The sequence below is a fragment of the Chiloscyllium punctatum genome, chromosome 20 (assembly GCF_047496795.1).
Source record: "Chiloscyllium punctatum isolate Juve2018m chromosome 20, sChiPun1.3, whole genome shotgun sequence".
Classification (NCBI taxonomy): Eukaryota; Metazoa; Chordata; class Chondrichthyes; order Orectolobiformes; family Hemiscylliidae; genus Chiloscyllium; species Chiloscyllium punctatum.
The window spans coordinates 74088-90685 of record NC_092758.1 but is presented as its reverse complement, the minus strand read 5'-3'; the positions used below and the strand labels follow the sequence as shown (position 1 = coordinate 90685).

At 46.6% G+C, this 16598-nt stretch overlaps 1 protein-coding gene across 6 annotated transcripts in view; it reads left to right on the top strand.

The window, feature by feature from the left end:
• arap3 (ArfGAP with RhoGAP domain, ankyrin repeat and PH domain 3) overlaps positions 1-16598 on the top strand; it is a 352080-nt gene that overhangs the window by 271548 nt on the left and 63934 nt on the right. For all 6 annotated transcript variants that reach the window (XM_072590235.1, XM_072590229.1, XM_072590232.1 and 3 more), the window contains one exon: positions 4297-4444. In XM_072590235.1, the coding sequence (XP_072446336.1) occupies positions 4297-4444 (148 nt within the window). The remainder of the gene's footprint in view (positions 1-4296; positions 4445-16598) is intronic.

Below are 16598 nucleotides of genomic sequence, written 5' to 3'. Positions count from 1 at the left end.
ACTAGGGTTATCCCTACTCCCCTTCTTGAACAAGGGAACCACATTTGCTAGCCTCCAGTCTTCTGGCACTATTCCTGTAGACAACGAGGACATAAAAATCAAGGCCAATGGCTCTGCAATCTCCTCCCTTGCTTCCCAGAGAATCCTAGGATAAATGCCATCAGGCCCAGGGGACTTATCTATTTTCACCCTTTCCAGAATTTCCAACACCTCTTCCCTACATACCTCAAAGCCATCCATTCTACTTAATTGTGACTCAGTATTCACATCGGCAACAATGTCCTGTTCCTGAGTGAATACTGACGAAAAGTATTCATTCAGTGTCTCCCCAATCTCTTCAGCCTCCACACGCAACTTCCCACTACTATCCTTGACTGGACCTATTCCTACCCTAGTCATTCTTTTATTCCTGACATACCTATAGAAAGCCTTAGGATTTTCCCTAATCCTAAGGACCTTTCATGTCCCCTCCTTGCTGCTCTTAGCTCTCTCTTCAGGTCCTTCCTGGCTACCTTATAACTCTCAATCGTCCCAATTGAACCTTCACGCCTCATCTTTACATAGGCCGCCTTCTTCCATTTAACAAGGGATTCCAATTCCTTATTAAACCATGGCTCCCTCACACGACCCTTTCCTCCCTGCCTGACAGGTACATACTTATCAAGGACACTCAATAGTTGCTCCTTGAACAAGCTCCACATATCAATTACGCCCTTACCTTGAAGCCTACTTTTCCAAGCCACGCATCCTAAGTCATGCCTCACCGCATCATAATTTCCCTGCCCCCAGCTATAACTCATACCCTGCAGTGCACACTTATCGTTCTTCATCACTAAAGTAAAAGTCACCAAATTGTGGTCACTGTCCCCAAAGTGCTCACCTACCTCTAATTCTAACACCTGGCATGGTTCGTTACCCAGAACCAAATCCAGTATGGCCTCACCTCTTGTTGGCCTATCTACATATTGTGTCAGGAAACCCTCCTGCACGCATTGGACAAACACCGACCCATCTAACGAACTTGAGCTATAGCTTTCCCAATCAATATCAGGAAAGTTAAAGTCCCCCATAACAACCACCCTATTAATTTCACTCTTCTCCTGAATCATCCTTGCAATCCTTTCTTCTACGTTTCTAGGACTATTAGGAAGCCTGTAAAAGACTCCTAACAGGGTGACCTCACCTTTCCTATTCCTAACCTCAGCCCAAACTACCTCAGGTGGCGAGTCTTCATCCATCGTCCTTTCCACCGCTGTAATACTATCTTTGACAAGCAATGTCACACCTCCCCCTCTTTTACCCCCACTTCTGACCCTACTAAAACATTTCAACCCTGGAACCTGCAACAGCCATCCTGTCCCTGCTCTACCCATGTCTCCGTAATAGCCACAAAATCGAGTCCCAGGTACCAACCCATGCTGCAAGTTCACCTACCTTATTTCGTATATTTCTTGCATTGAAGTACACACACTTCAAGCCACTTTCCTGTTTACAGGCACCCTCCTTTGAGATTGATGCCATGTTCCTAACCTCCCTACACTCCAGGTCCTGCACCCTAAAGCTACAGCCTAGGTACCCATGCCCTGCAGAGTTAATTTAAACCCCCCCTCTCCCCCCCCAAGAGCACTAACAAACCTCCCCCCAAGGATACTGGTGCCCCTCAGGTTCAGGTGCAGACCATCCTGTTTATAGAGGTCCCACCTTCCCCAGAAAGAACCCCAGTTATCCAAATACCGGAATCCCTCCCTCCTGTACCATCCCTGTGGCCACGCATTTAACTGTTCTCTCTCCCTATTCCTCGACTCTCTATCACGTGGCACGGGTAACAAACCAGAGACAACAACTCTGTTCGTTCTAACCCTGAGCTTCCAACCTAGCTCCCTGAAAGCCTGTCTAACATCCTCATCCCTCTTCCTACCTATGTCGTTGGTGCCAATGTGGACCACGACTTCGTTCTGCTCCCCCTCCCCCTTAAGGACCCGGAAAACACGATCAGAGACATCACGTACCCTTGCACCTGGGAGGCAACAATCCAAACGTGAGTCTCTCTCGCTCCCACAAAACCGCCTATCTGTGCCCCGAACTATTGAGTCCTCAATTACTATTGCTCTGCTCTTCTCCACCCTTCCCTTCTGAGCAATGAGGACAGGCTCCATGCCAGAGGCCTGAGCCCCATTACTTACCCCTGGTAAGTCATCCCCCCCACGAGTGTCCAAAACGGTATACTTGTTCTTGAGGGGAACGGCCGCAGGGGGTCCCTGCACTGGCTGCTTCCTCCCAGTCCCCCTCACTGTCACCCATCTGTCTGCCATCTTTGGAGTTACTACTTCCCTAAAGCGCCAATCTATGACCCCCTCTGCCTCCCGAATGATCCTAAGTTCATCCAACTCCAGCTCCAGTTCCCTAACACGGTCTTGGAGGAGCTGGAGATGGGTGCACTTCCTGCAAGTGTAATCAGCAGGGACGTCCATGGCATCCCTCACCTCAAACATGTTGCAAGAGGAACATTGCACTGCCTTCACTGCCAACCCTCTAAAAGTAACCTTTTTTTAAAAAAACTGGGTCTAAAGAATAGAACAAGCAAAATGCAGCACTTACCTATTTCCCACAACGGGTCTTATTATGAGGTTAGAGGAGGAGGGCGGGTGGGAGGCACTACTTCTGTAGTGCCTCGGGTTCTTCTCCTGCATGCTTTTATAGGGAAAAAACCTACCCAGGTAAGCTTACGCTATATCTGCTTTCGGGTCTCGGCTGCCCCTCTGGTCTTCGTCACTTCCCCCTGCTGCTCCCGCTCTTTCTGTGAAGAGGAAAAAAACACCGCTGCCCGCTACCAGTAAGTAATTTTAAAACAAACTGTCTTACCTTAGCTGCTGCTCGCACTCAAAATGACCGTTGGCGTCGAAGGGTGAGTATTTATACTCACTGCTTTCCTTCCCGGCTGCCCCTCTGGTCTTCGTCACTTTCCCCTGCTGCTCCCGCTCTTTCTGTGAGGAGAAAAAAAACACCGCTGCCCGCTACCGGTAAGTAATTTTAAAACAAACTGTCTTACCTTAGCTGCTGCTCGCACTCAAAAATCCAATAGACAATAGGTGCAGGAGTAGGCCATTCTGCCCTTCAAGCCTGCACTACCATTCAATATGATCATGGCTGATCATCCTTAATCAGTATCCTGTTCCTGCCTTATCTCCATAACCCTTGATACCACTATCCTTGAGAGCTCTATCCAACTCTTTCTTAAATGAATCCAGAGACTGGGCCTCCACTGCCCTCTGGGGCAGAGCATTCCACACAGCCACCTCTCTGAGTGAAGAAGCTTCTCCTCATCTCGACCTAAATGGTCTACCCCGTATTTTTAAGCTGTATCCTCTGGTTTGGCACTCACCCATCAGCAGAAACATGTTTCCTGCCTCCAGAGTGTCCAATCCTTTAATAATCTTATACGTCTCAATCAGATCCCCTCTCAGTCTTCTAAGCTCAAGGGTATACAAGCCCAGTCGCCCCAGTCTTTCAACATAAGATAGTTCCTCCATTCCAGGAATTGACCTCGTGAACCTATGCTGCACTCCCTCAATAGCCAGAATGTCTTTCCTCAAATTTGGAGACCAGAACTGCACACAATACTCCAGGTGTGGTCTCACCAGGGCCCTGTACAGCTGCAGAAGAACCTCTTTGCTTCTATACTCAATCCCTCTTGTTATGAAGGCCAGCATGCTAATAGCCTTCTTCACTACCTGCTGTACCTGCATGCTGACCTTCATTGACTGGTGTACGAGAACACCCAGATCTCTTTGTACTGCCCCTTTACCTAAATTGATTCCATTTAGGTAGTAATCTGCCTTCCTGTTCTTGCCACCAAAGTGGATAACCATATATTTATCCATATTAAACTGCATCTGCCATGCATCTGACCACTCACCTAACCTGTCCAGGTCACCCTGTAATCTCTTAACATCCTCCTCACATTTCACCCTGCCACCCAGCTTAGTATCATCAGCAAATTTGATAATGTTATTAATGTTATTATTAATACCATCCTTGAAACATCAGCTTTTTTCTCTCCTTACAGATGCTGCCAGACCTGCTGAGATTTTCCAGCAAAGCTCAGATAATGCTGTGGCAACTATTTGTGACAGAATCAGATATTGAGCTCCACAGTAATAGAATTTGTGTCAGTATTTCTGTTGAGTTTTCTTTGCTTGATGCAAAACGCAGCAAATAGAATGAGTGTAGGAAGGTATAGTTATCTCACTATACACATGTAAAGTTGCAATTTCCTCCCTTTTTCCATATGAACAGAGTCCAAAAATGTGCTGACCTGAACCAGATGTGCACCAAGAACCTGTCATTACTTTTCGCACCCAGTTTATTTCAGACAGATGGGAAAGGGGAGCAGGAAGTCCGAGTGGTTGAAGACTTGATTGATAACTATGTGTCAGTGTTTGATGTAAGTAACTGCATTTCAACCATATCATTGATACGATTAATGCTGCATCGGATAACATAGTGTCACAAGGTAAAAGTGAGGACTGCAGATGCTGGTGATCAAAGTCAAGGTTAGAATGGTGCTGGAAAAGTGCAGCAGGTCAGGCAACATCCGAGGAGTAGGAAAATCAGTGTTTTGGACAGAAGTCCTTCATCAGGAACGAGGCATGGAGCCTCTGGGGTGGACAGATAAATGGGAAGGGGGTGGGACTGGGAGAAGGTAGCCAAGAGTACAATAGGTCGATGGAGGTGGAGATAAAGGTGATACGTCAGAGAGGAGGTTGGAGCGGATAGGTGGGAAGGGCGGTAGGACAGGTCATGAGGATAGTGCTGAGCTGGAAGGTAGGAACTGGGTTAAGGTGGGGGGGAGGGGAAATGAGGAAACTGGTGAAGTTCACATTGATGCCCTGAGGTTGAAGTGTTCCGAGGTGGAAGCTGAGGCGTTCTTCCTCCAGGCATTGGGTGGTGAGGGAGCAGCGGTGAAGGAGGCCCAGGACCTGCATATCCTCAGCAGAGTGGGAAGGAGAGTTGAAATGTTGGGCCACAGGGCAGTGGGGTTGATTGGTGTGGGTGTCCTGGAGATGTTCCCTGAAGGCGCTCTGCGAGAAAGCATCCAGTCTCCCCAATGTAAAGGAGACTGGATTTGGAGCAATGGATACAATAAGTGACATTGGTGGATATGCAGGTGAAACATTGATGGATGTGGAAGGCTCCTTTAGGATCTTGGATGGAGGTGAAGAGGGAGGTGGGTTCCTCTACGACTACCTGGTCAGGTCCACGCTCCCCAACAACCTACCCTCCCCTCCTGGCACCTTGCCCTTCCACCGCAGGAATTGCAAAACCTGCGCCCACATCTCCCCCCTCACCTCCATCCAAGGCCCTAAAGGAGCTTTCCACATCCATCAATGTTTCACCTGCACATCTACCAATATCACTTATTGTATCCGTTGCTCCCAATTCAGTCTCCTTTACATTGGGGAGACTGGATGCCTTCTCACAGACCACTTCAGGGAACATCTCCGGGACACCTGCACCAATCAACCCCACTGCCCTGTGGCCCAACATTTCAACTCTCCCTCCCACTCTGCCGAGGATGTGCAGGTTCTGGGCCTCCTGCACCACCACTCTCGCACCACCCAATGCCTAGAGGAAGAACGCCTCGTCTTCTGCCTCGAAACACTTCAACCTCAGGGCATCAATGTGGACTTCACCAGTTTCCTCATTTTCCTGCCCCCACCTTAGCCCAGTTCCAACCTGCCAGCTCAGCACCATCCTCATGACCTGTCTTACATGCCAATCTTCCTTCCCACCTATTCGCTCCACCCTCTTCTCCGACCTATCACCTTCATCCCCACCTCCATCCACCTATTGTACTCTTGGCTACCTTCTCCCCAGCCCCACTCCCCCTCCCATTTATCTCTCCACCCCAGAGGCTCCCTATCTCATTCCTGATGAAGGACTTTTGCCCGAATCGTCGACTTTCCTGCTCCTCGGATGCTGCCTGACCTGCTGTGCTTTTCCAGTACCACTCTAATCTAGTCACTGGTGTCACAAGGTGTCCAGAGTCAAATGCTAAAGCATACAAGGCATTCCAATAAATTCCTAAAGAACCAGAACTCTTAGGTAACTCAAACTTTGGAAGATTTGGTGTATGACCTCAGTTCATTATGTAAGAAATGCTGAAACTTTTGCAGAATGGCCAAACTCAAGAGAAAAATATATAGCAGATGGCAGGACCCTAAGGAGCACTGATATGCGGAGGAATGTTAGAGTGCAAGTACAAAGCTCCCTGAAAGTGGAAACTCAAGTGGTTTAAATAGTAAACAAGGCATACGGCATGTTTGTCTTCATCGGTCCAGGGCATTGAGTATAAATGTAGATGTGTCATGTTACAGTTGTGTAAGACTTTAGTTAGGCCACTCTGGTCATCACACTGTAGGAAAAATGTGGAGGCTTTCAATAGGGCGCAAAAGAGGTTTAGACTATTAGATATAGGAGCAAAAACTAGGCCATTCAGCCCATCAAATCTGCTCCACCACTAGGTCATAGCTGATAAGTTTCTCAACCCTATTAAATTCCCTACAGTGTGGAAACATGCCCTTCAGCCCAACAAGTTCACACCGACAGTCTGAAGAGTGACCCACCCAGACTTATTTCCCTACATTTACCACTGGCTAATGCACCTAACACTAGGGGCAACTTAGCATGGCCAATTCACCTGACCAGCACATCTTCTGGATTGTGGGAAGAAATTAGAACACCTGGAGGAAACCCACACAGACACAGGGAGAATGTGCAAACTCCACACAGACAGTTGCCCAAGGCAGGAATTGAACCTGGGTCCCTGGCACTGTGAAGCAGCTGTGCTAACCACCATGCCACCCCACCACTCCTTCCACTTTCTCCCTGTAACCTTTTGATCCCCTTGACAATCAAGAACCTATCTATCTCCATCTTAAATATACTCAATGACCTGGCCTCAACAGCCTTCTGTGGCAATGAATTACATAGATTCACCACTCTCTGGCAGAAGAAGTTTCTCCTCATCTCTGTTCTAAAGGGTCTTCCCTTTACTTAAATGCTGTGCCCTTGTGTTCTAGTCTCTCCTGTTAATGGAGACATCTCCCCAGCATCCACTCTATCCAGGCCATTCAGTATTTTGTAAATCTCAATTAGATCACCCATTATCCTTCTAAATTCCATTGAGTATAGATCCTGAGTCCTCAAACATTCCCCATATGTGAAGCCTTTCATTCCTGGGATGATTCTCATGAACCTCCTCTGGGCCCACTCCAGGGACAGTTTACCCTTCCTGAGGTATGGGGTCCAAATTTCTCACAATACTCCAAATGTAGTCTGGCCAGAGCCTTATAAAGCCTCTGAAGTACATCCCTGCTTTTATATTCTATATTCTCTCAAAATAAATGCCAGCATTGTCTTTGCCTTCCTTACTACCAACTCAAACTGCAGGTTTACCTGAACAGAATCCTGGACCAGTACTCCTAAGTTCCTTTTGCACTTCAGATTTCTGAATTTTCTCCCCATTTAGAAAATATTCCCTGTTTCAATTCTTCCTTCCAAAGTGTATGACCTCGCACTTTCCTGCATTGTATTCCATCTGCCACTTATTTTCCCACTCTTCTAACCTGCCTAAATCCTTCTGCAGTCTCCCTGTCCCTCAATGCTACCTGTCCCCCCACCCTCTTTGTGTCATCTGCAAATTTAGCCAGAATACCCTCACTTCCTTCATCTAGATCATTAATGTATAAAATGAAAAGTTGTAGTCCCAACACCAATCCTTGTGGAACACCTTGGTCACTGGCTACCAACCTGAGATGGACCCTTTCATCCCTACTCTCTGCTTTCTGCCAATCTTCTATTCATGCTAGTACCTTGTCTCTAACACCATGGGCCCTTATCTGAAGCAGCAGCCTCTTGTGCAGCATCTTGTCAAAGACCATTTAGAAGTGGGGAGATAACATCCATTGTCTCTCATTGGTCTGACCTGTTCATTACATCCTCAAAGAATTCTAACAGCTTTGTCAGGCATGGCCATTCCTTGATGAAACCATGGAACATAGAACATTAAAGCGCAGTACAGGCCATTTGGCCCTCGTTGTTGCACCGACCTGTGAAACCAATCTGAAGCCTATCCCTCCCACACTATTCTATTTTCATCCGTATAGGTAAAAACAAGGACTGCAGATGCTGGAAACCAGAGTCTAGATTAGAGTGGTGCTGGAAAAGCACAGCAGGTCAGGCAGCATCTGAGGAGCAAGAAAATCACGTTTTGGGCAAAAGCCCTCCATCAGGAATAGAGGCAGGGTGCCTGCAGTAGAGAGATAAATGAGAGGGCGGTGGGGGTGGGGGTGGGGATGGAGGTGATAGGTCAGAGAGAAGGGTGGGGGAAGGTAGCAAAGAGTACAATGGGTGAATGGGGGTGGGGATGAAGGTGATAGGTCAGAGAGGAGGGTGGAGTGGATCGGTGGAAAGGAAGATAGGCAGGTAGGACAGGTCATGAGGGTGGTGTTGAGCTGGAAGGCTGGAGTTGGGGTGAGGTGGGGGAAGGGGAAATGAGGAAACTAGTGAAATCCACATTGATGCCATTAGGTTGAAGTGATCCGAGGCGGAAGATGAGGCATTCTTCCTCCAGGCGTCAGGTGGTGAGGGAGCGGTGGTGGAGGAGGCCAAGGACCTGCATATCCTCGGCAGAGTGGGAGGGGGAGTTGAAATGTTGGGCCACGGGGCGGTTTGGTTGATTGGTGTGGGTGTCATGGAGATGTTCCCTAAAGTGCTCTGCTAGGAAGCGTCCAGTCCCCCTAATGTAGAGGAGACCGCATCCATACGTTGATCTAATGATCCTTAAAGTTGCCGAGTCCACTACAGTTGCAGGCAGGGCATTCCACACTCCTACTACTCTCTGAGTAAAGAACCTACCTCTGACATCTGTCCTATATCTATCACCCCTCAACTTAAAGCTATGTCCCCTGGTGCTAGCCATTACCATCCAAGAAAAAAGGCTCTCACTATCCACCCCATTTAACCTTCTGATTATCTTAAATGTCTTAATTAAGTCACCTCTCAACCTTATTCTCTCTAACAAAAATATATCAGCCTCAGTCTTTCCCTTCATACTGGACAACATCTGAGTAAATTGTCTCTGAACCATTTCCAAAGTTTCCACATCCTTCCTCGATGACCAGATCTGTATGCAATACTGCAAGTGCATTGCACCAGAGTTTTAGATTAGATTAGATTACTTACAGTGTGGAAACAGGCCCTTCGGCCCAACAAGTCCACACCAACCCGCCGAAGCGTAACCCACCCATTCCCGTACATTTACCCCTTTACCTAACACTACGGGCAATTTAGTATGGCCAATTCACCTGACGTGCACATCTTTGGACTGTGGGAAGAAACCGGAGCACCCGGAGGAAACCCACGCAGACACGGGGAGAATGTGCAAACTCCACACAGTCAGTCGCCTGTGTCGGGAATTGAACCCGGGTCTCTGGCGCTGTGAGGCAGCAGTGCTAACCACTGTGCCACCGTGCCGCCCACCAGCTGCAACATGACCTCATCGCTCCGAAACTCAATCGCACTACCAATAAAAGCTAACACACCATATACCTTCTTAACAACCCTATAAACCTGGGTGGCAACTTTCAGGGATCTAGGTACACAAACACCAACATCTATCTGCTCATCTACACTGCCGAGAATCTTACCATTAGCCCAGTACTCTGCATTCCTGTTGCTCCTTTCAAAATGAATCACCTCAGCACTTTTCCACATTAAACTCCATTTGCCACCTCTCAGCCCTGGTCTGCAGCTTATCTATGTCCCTCTGTAACCTGCAACATCCTTCAGCACTATCCACAACTCCACCGACCTGAGCATCATCCGCAAATTTACTAACTCATCCTTCTGCACCCTTATCCAGGTCATTTATAAAAATGACAAACAGCAGTAGCCCCAAAACAGATTCTTGTGGGACACCACTAGTAACTGAACTCCAGGATGAACATTTTCCATCATCACCACCCTCTGTCTTCTTTCAGCTAGCCAAGTTCTGATCCAAACTGCTAAATCACCCTCAATCTCATGCCTCCGTATTTTGTGCAATAGCCTACCATGGGGAACCTTATCAAATGCCTTACTGAAATCCATTTACATCACATCAACCACTTTACCCTCATCCACCTATTTGATCACCTTCACAAAGAACTCAGTTAGGTTTGTGAGGCATGACATACCCTTCGCAAAACCATGTTTACTACCCCTAATCAACTTAGACCATTTTAGATGATTATAAATTCTATCTCTTATAACCTTTCCCAACACTTTACTCACAACCGAAGTAAGGCTCACTTGCTGACTTTGCCCTACTTTCCCATGCATAGAACTTCGAACAAACAGAGCAGAACAGGTCCTTTGGCCCTCGATGTTGTGCTAACCTGTGAACTGTTCTCAGCTCGTCCCCCTACACTATCCCATCATCATCCATGTGCTATTGAAGGATTGTTTAAATCTCTTTAATGTGGCTGAGTTGACTACATTGGCAGGTAGAGCATTCCACCCCCTTACCACTCTCTGAATAAACAACATGCCTCTGACATCTGTCTTAAATCTATCACCCCTTAATTTGTAGTTATGCCCCCTCATACAAGCTGATGTCATCATCCTAGGAAAAAGACTTTCACTGTCTACCCTATCTAATCCTCTGATCATCTTGTACGTCTCGATCAAATCCCCCCTTAGCCTTCTTCTTTCCAATGAGAACAGACCCAAGTCTCTCAGCCTTTCCTCATAAGACCTTCCCTCCAGACCAGGCAACATCCTGGTAAATCTCCCCTGCACCTTTTCCAATGCTTCCACATCTTTCCCGAAATATGGTTACCAGAACTGTACACAATATTCCAAGAGTGGCCGCACTAGCGTTTTGTATTGTTGCAGCATGATATTGTGGCTCCGGAACTCAATCCCTCTACAAATGAAACCTAACACACCACATGCCTTCTTAATAGCACTATCTATTGAACTCCATTTGCCACCTCTCAGCCCAATTCTGCAGTTTATCCAAGTCCCCCTGCAACCTGTAACATTCTTTCAAACTGTTGTAGTTCTGTTCGCCGAGCTGGGAATTTGTGCTGCAGACGTTTCGTCCACTGTCTAGGTGACATCCTCAGTGCTTGGGAGCCTCCTGTGAAGCACTTCTGTGATCTTTCCTCTGGCATTTGTAGTGGTTTGAATCTGCCACTTCTGGTTGTCAGTTCCAGCTGTCCGCTGCAGTGGTCGGTATATTGGGTCCAGGTCGATGTGCCTGTTGATTGAATCTGTGGATGAGTGCCATGCTTCTAGGAATTCCCTGGCTGTTCTCTGTTTGGCTTGTTCTATAATAGTAGTGTTGTCCCAGTCGAACTCATGTTGCTTGTCATCTGAGTGTGTGGCTACTAAGGATAGCTGGTCATGTCGTTTCGTGGCTAGTTGATGTTCATGGATGCGGAGTGTTAGCTGTCTTCCTGCTTGTCCTATGTAGTGCTTTGTGCAGTCCTTGCATGGGATTTTGTACACGACATTTGCTCATGCTGGGTATCGGGTCCTTCGTCCTGGTGAGTTGTTGTCTGAGAGTGGCTGTTGGTTTGTGTGCTGTTATGTGTCCTAGTGGTCGCAGTAGTCTGGCTGTCAGTTCAGAAATGTTTTTGATGTATGGTAGTGTGGCTAGTCCTTTGGGTTGTGGCATGTCCTCGTTCCGTTGTCTTTCCCTGAGGCATCTGTTGATGAAATTGCGCGGGTATCCGTTTTTGGCGAATACATTGTATAGGTGTTCCTCTTCCTCTTTTTGCAGTTCTGGTGTACTGCAGTGTATTGTGGCCCTTTTGAACAGTGCCTTGATGCAACTTCTTTTGTGTGTGTTGGGGTGGTTGCTTTCGTAGTTTAGGACTTCGTCTGTGTGTGTGGCTTTCCTGTAAACCTTTGTGGTGAATTCTCCGTTCGGTGTTCTCTGTACCATCACCTCTAGGAATGGGAGTTGGTTGTCCTTTTCACCCTCTCTAGTGAATCGGATTCCTGTGAGTGTGGCATTGATGATCCGGTGTGTGTTCTCTATTTCTGTGTTTTTAATGATTACAAAAGTGTCATCTACATATCTGACCCCAAGTTTGGTATGAATTTGCGGCGAACAGAACCACAACAACGAGCACCCGAGCTACAAATCTTCTCCCAAACTTTGAACACCTACGGGCGAGAGATGCTAAGACAAGCCAGGAAATGGGAATCCTGTGCCAACCGCCTAAGCACCACATACAAACAACTCCGGTTCCTGCACAAATGCCGAAAGAATCGAATCCTTCCACCATGTGTCAGATACAGACCACCAGTTAGCAACTCACAACCAAGAGACACAGCCAGACAGAACGGATTCAGGATGATCCAGGAAATGATTACAGACGCACACAACAGACTACACAAATACAGACAAGAAATTGCGCGCCAAAAATCGTTAATTTCAAAAACCACCAATCAGGAATGGACCCAGACCATAGAACAGGCCATCACCATAGTACAGAATAGGACCACACACCGCAAAAAAATGGCACTAAAAGAAAAAATGGCCAAACTAACACACAACAGAGAGGACCCCACAACACATACCTGGATTAGAAACCTCTTCCACAGACAGCTCACCGACACGGAAAGAACAATACTGGCCGAGGGACTCAACTACAACCACAGGGATGCCAAGACAGCAGACTTCCTAGCAGCACTAGAATGCACACTCAGGAACAATGGACTGACAGAAGAGACACAACAAACAATGAGACAAAGTATTGTACTCCTGATAACAAGGAAAAGACAAACACATAACCTCAACACCAAGGAGAGGGAAGCACTAAAAGCACTAAGAAATGATAAGAACATAATCATACTACCAGCAGACAAAGGCAGAATGACGGTCATCCTGGACAAAGCAGAGTACATCCAAAAAGTACAACAACTACTTGCAGATACCAACACCTACCAAAAGAGGGAGTTTGACCCCACCCCACAGCTCACCAATAGGATAAACAACACACTGAGGAACCCACAAAAAAATGGACGGATAACCAGGTTTGACCTACAGAGAATGAAACCTGAAAGCAACAACACCCCCAGATTCTATGGACTACCTAAAGTGCACAAACCAGACATCCCACTCAGACCCATAGTATCACTACCAGGGACACCATCACACAAACTGGCTAAAGAACTACAGCAGAAACTGTAACACCTGATCAGCGGATCGAGACACTCTATACAATCAAAACAGGAATTCTTGGACATCGTCAGAAATATACATACAGACAAGGAAGAAACCAGGGTCTCATTCGATGTAATGGCACTGTTCACCTCTATCAACAAAACCCTAGCCAGAGAAACAATAGCCAACCTGCTGGATATACAGAACAGACAACAAGATGGGGAACCTATCAATAAAGACTGCATACTCAAACTACTGGACCTGTGCCTCACAACACACTTTACATTCAACAACCAAATATATGAACAAATCAACGGCACACCCATGGGCTCACCCATCTCTGGACTCATAGCAGAAGGGGTAATGCAAAGGTTAGAACAAACAGTCTTACCGCAAATTCAACCCAAACTCTGGGTCAGATCTGTAGATGATACCTTTGTAATCATTTCAAAAACAGAAATAGAGAACACACACCGGATCATCAATGCCACACTCACAGGAATCCAATTCACGAGAGAGGAAGAAAAGGACAACCAACTCCCATTCCTAGACGTGATGGTACAGAGAACACCTAATGGAGAATTCACCACAAAGGTATATAGGAAAGCCACACACACAGACGAAGTCCTAAACTACGAAAGCAACCACCCCAACACACACAAAAGAAGTTGCATCAAGACACTGTTCAAAAGGGCCACAACACACTGCAGTACACCAGAACTGCAAAAAGAGGAAGAGGAACACCTATACAATGTATTCGCCAAAAACGGATACCCCTGCAATTTCATCAACAGATGCCTCAGGGAAAGACAACGGAACGAGGACATGCCACAACCCAAAGGACTAGCCACACTACCATACATCAAAAACATTTCTGAACTGACAGCCAGACTACTGCGACCACTAGGACACATAACAGCACACAAACCAACAGCCACTCTCAGACAACAACTCACCAGGACGAAGGACCCGATACCCAGCAGGAGCAAAACCAATATCGTGTACAAAATCCCATGCAAGGACTGCACAAAGCACTACATAGGACAAACAGGAAGACAGCTAATGGTCCGCATCCATAAACACCAACTAGCCACAAAACGACATGACCAGCTATCCTTAGTAGCCACACACTCAGATGACAAGCAACATGAGTTCAACTGGGACAATACTACTCTTATAGGACAAGCCAAACAGAGAACAGCCAGGGAATTCCTAGAAGCATGGCACTCATCCACAGATTCAATCAACAAACACATCGACCTGGACCCAATATACCGGCACTGCAGCAGACGGCTGGAACTGACAACCGGAAGCGGCAGAGACAAACCACTATAAATGCCGGAGGAAACATCACAGAAGAGCTTCAGAGGAGGCTCCCAAGCACTGAGGATGTCACCTAGACAGGGGATGAAATGTCTGCAGGACAAATTCCCAGCTCAGCGAACAGAACCACAACAACGAGCACCCAAGCTACAAATCTTCTCCCAAACTTTAAATTATTTCAAACTCTCCATTACTCCACTGACTTTAGTGTCATCTGCAAATTTACTAATCCATCCACCTATGCCTCCGTCTAAGTCATTTATAAAAATGACAAACAGCAGTGGTCCCAAAACAGATCCTTGTGGCACACCACTAGTAACTGAACACCAGACTGAATATTTCCCATCAACCATCACTCACTGCCTTTTTTCAGAAAGCCAGTTTCTCATCCAAACTGCTAAATCACCCTCAATTCCATGCCTCTGCAGTTTCTTCAACAGCCTTCCAAGTATTCAGAAATCTCACCCTTCACAATAGATTCCAGGATCTGACCAATGGTAAAGGTAAATTAATCGGTCTGTACTATCCCATCTTTTCCCTCACTGCTGTTTTAAACAGTAGTGGGTTACATTAGACAATAGACAATAGGTGCAGGAGTAGGCCATTCTGCCCTTCGAGCCAGCACTACCATTCATTATGATCATCCTCAATCAGTATCCTGTTCCTGCCTTATCTCCATAATCCTTGATTCCACTATCCTTGAGAGCTCTGTTCAACTCTTTCTTAAACGAATCCAGAGACTGGGCCTCCACTGCCTTCTGGGGCAGAGCATTCCACACACCCACCACTCTCTGGGTGAAGAAGCTTCTCCTCATCTCTGTCCTAAATGGCCTACCTCTTATTTTTAAGCTGTATCCTCTTGTTCGGCACTCACCCATCAGCTGAAACATGTTTCCTGCCTCCAGAGTGTCCAATCCTTTAATAATCTTATACGTCTCAATCATATCCCCTCTCAGTCTTCTAAACTCAAGGGTATGCAAGCCGAGTCGCTCCAATCTTTCAACATAAGACAGTCCCACCATTCCAGGAATTGACCTCGTGAACCTATGCTGCACTCTCTCAATAGCCAGAATGTCTTTCCTCAAATTTGGAGACCAGAACTGCACACAATATTCCAGTGCAGTCTCACCAGGGCCCTGTACAGCTGCAGAAGAACCTCTTTGCTTCTATACTCAGTCCTTCTTGTTATGATGGCCAGCATGCTATTAGCTTTCTTCACTATCTGCTGTACCTGCATGCTTACCTTCATTGACTGGTGAACAAGAACACCCAGATCTCTCTGTACTGCCCCTTCACCTAATTTGACTCCATTTGGGTAGTAATCTGCCTTCCTGTTCTTGCCACCAAAGTGGATAACCATATATTTATCCACATTAAACTGCATCTGCCATGCATCTGTCCACTCACCTACCCTGTCCAGGTCACCCTGTAATCTCTTAACATCCCCCTCACATTTCACCCTGCCACCCAGCTTAGCATCATCAGCAAATTTGCTAATGTTACTATTAGTACCATCTTCTATATCATTAGTGACTTTTCAGTCCTCTGGAACCCTCCTTGGCTCCAGTGATTCCTGGAAGATCACCACTAATGCCTCTACTATCCCTTCAGCTATCTCCTTCAGGACTCTGGGGTGTAGCCCATCTATTCCACGTGATTTATCCACCTTCAGACCTTTCAGTTTTTCTAGAATGACCTCCTTGGTGATGGCTACAATATTTACCTCTGCCCCCACAACATTTTTGAATTTTTGGGATGTTATTGCCTTCCACCACGAAGACTGACACAAAGTACTTGTTCAGTTCCTCCACCATTTCTTTATTCCCCATTACTTCTTTTCCAGCCTCACGTTCCAGTGGCCCAATATCCATTTTTGCCTATCTTTTGCCTTTTATCTATCTCAGGAAACTCCTGCTATCTTCTTTTATATTACTGGCTAGCTTATCTTCATATTTAAACTTCTCCCTCATTATTTCTTTTCTCGCTGTCCTCTGTTGGTCTTGTAGGTTTCCAAATCCTCTTGCTTCCCACTGTCCTTCAGCGCATTATATGC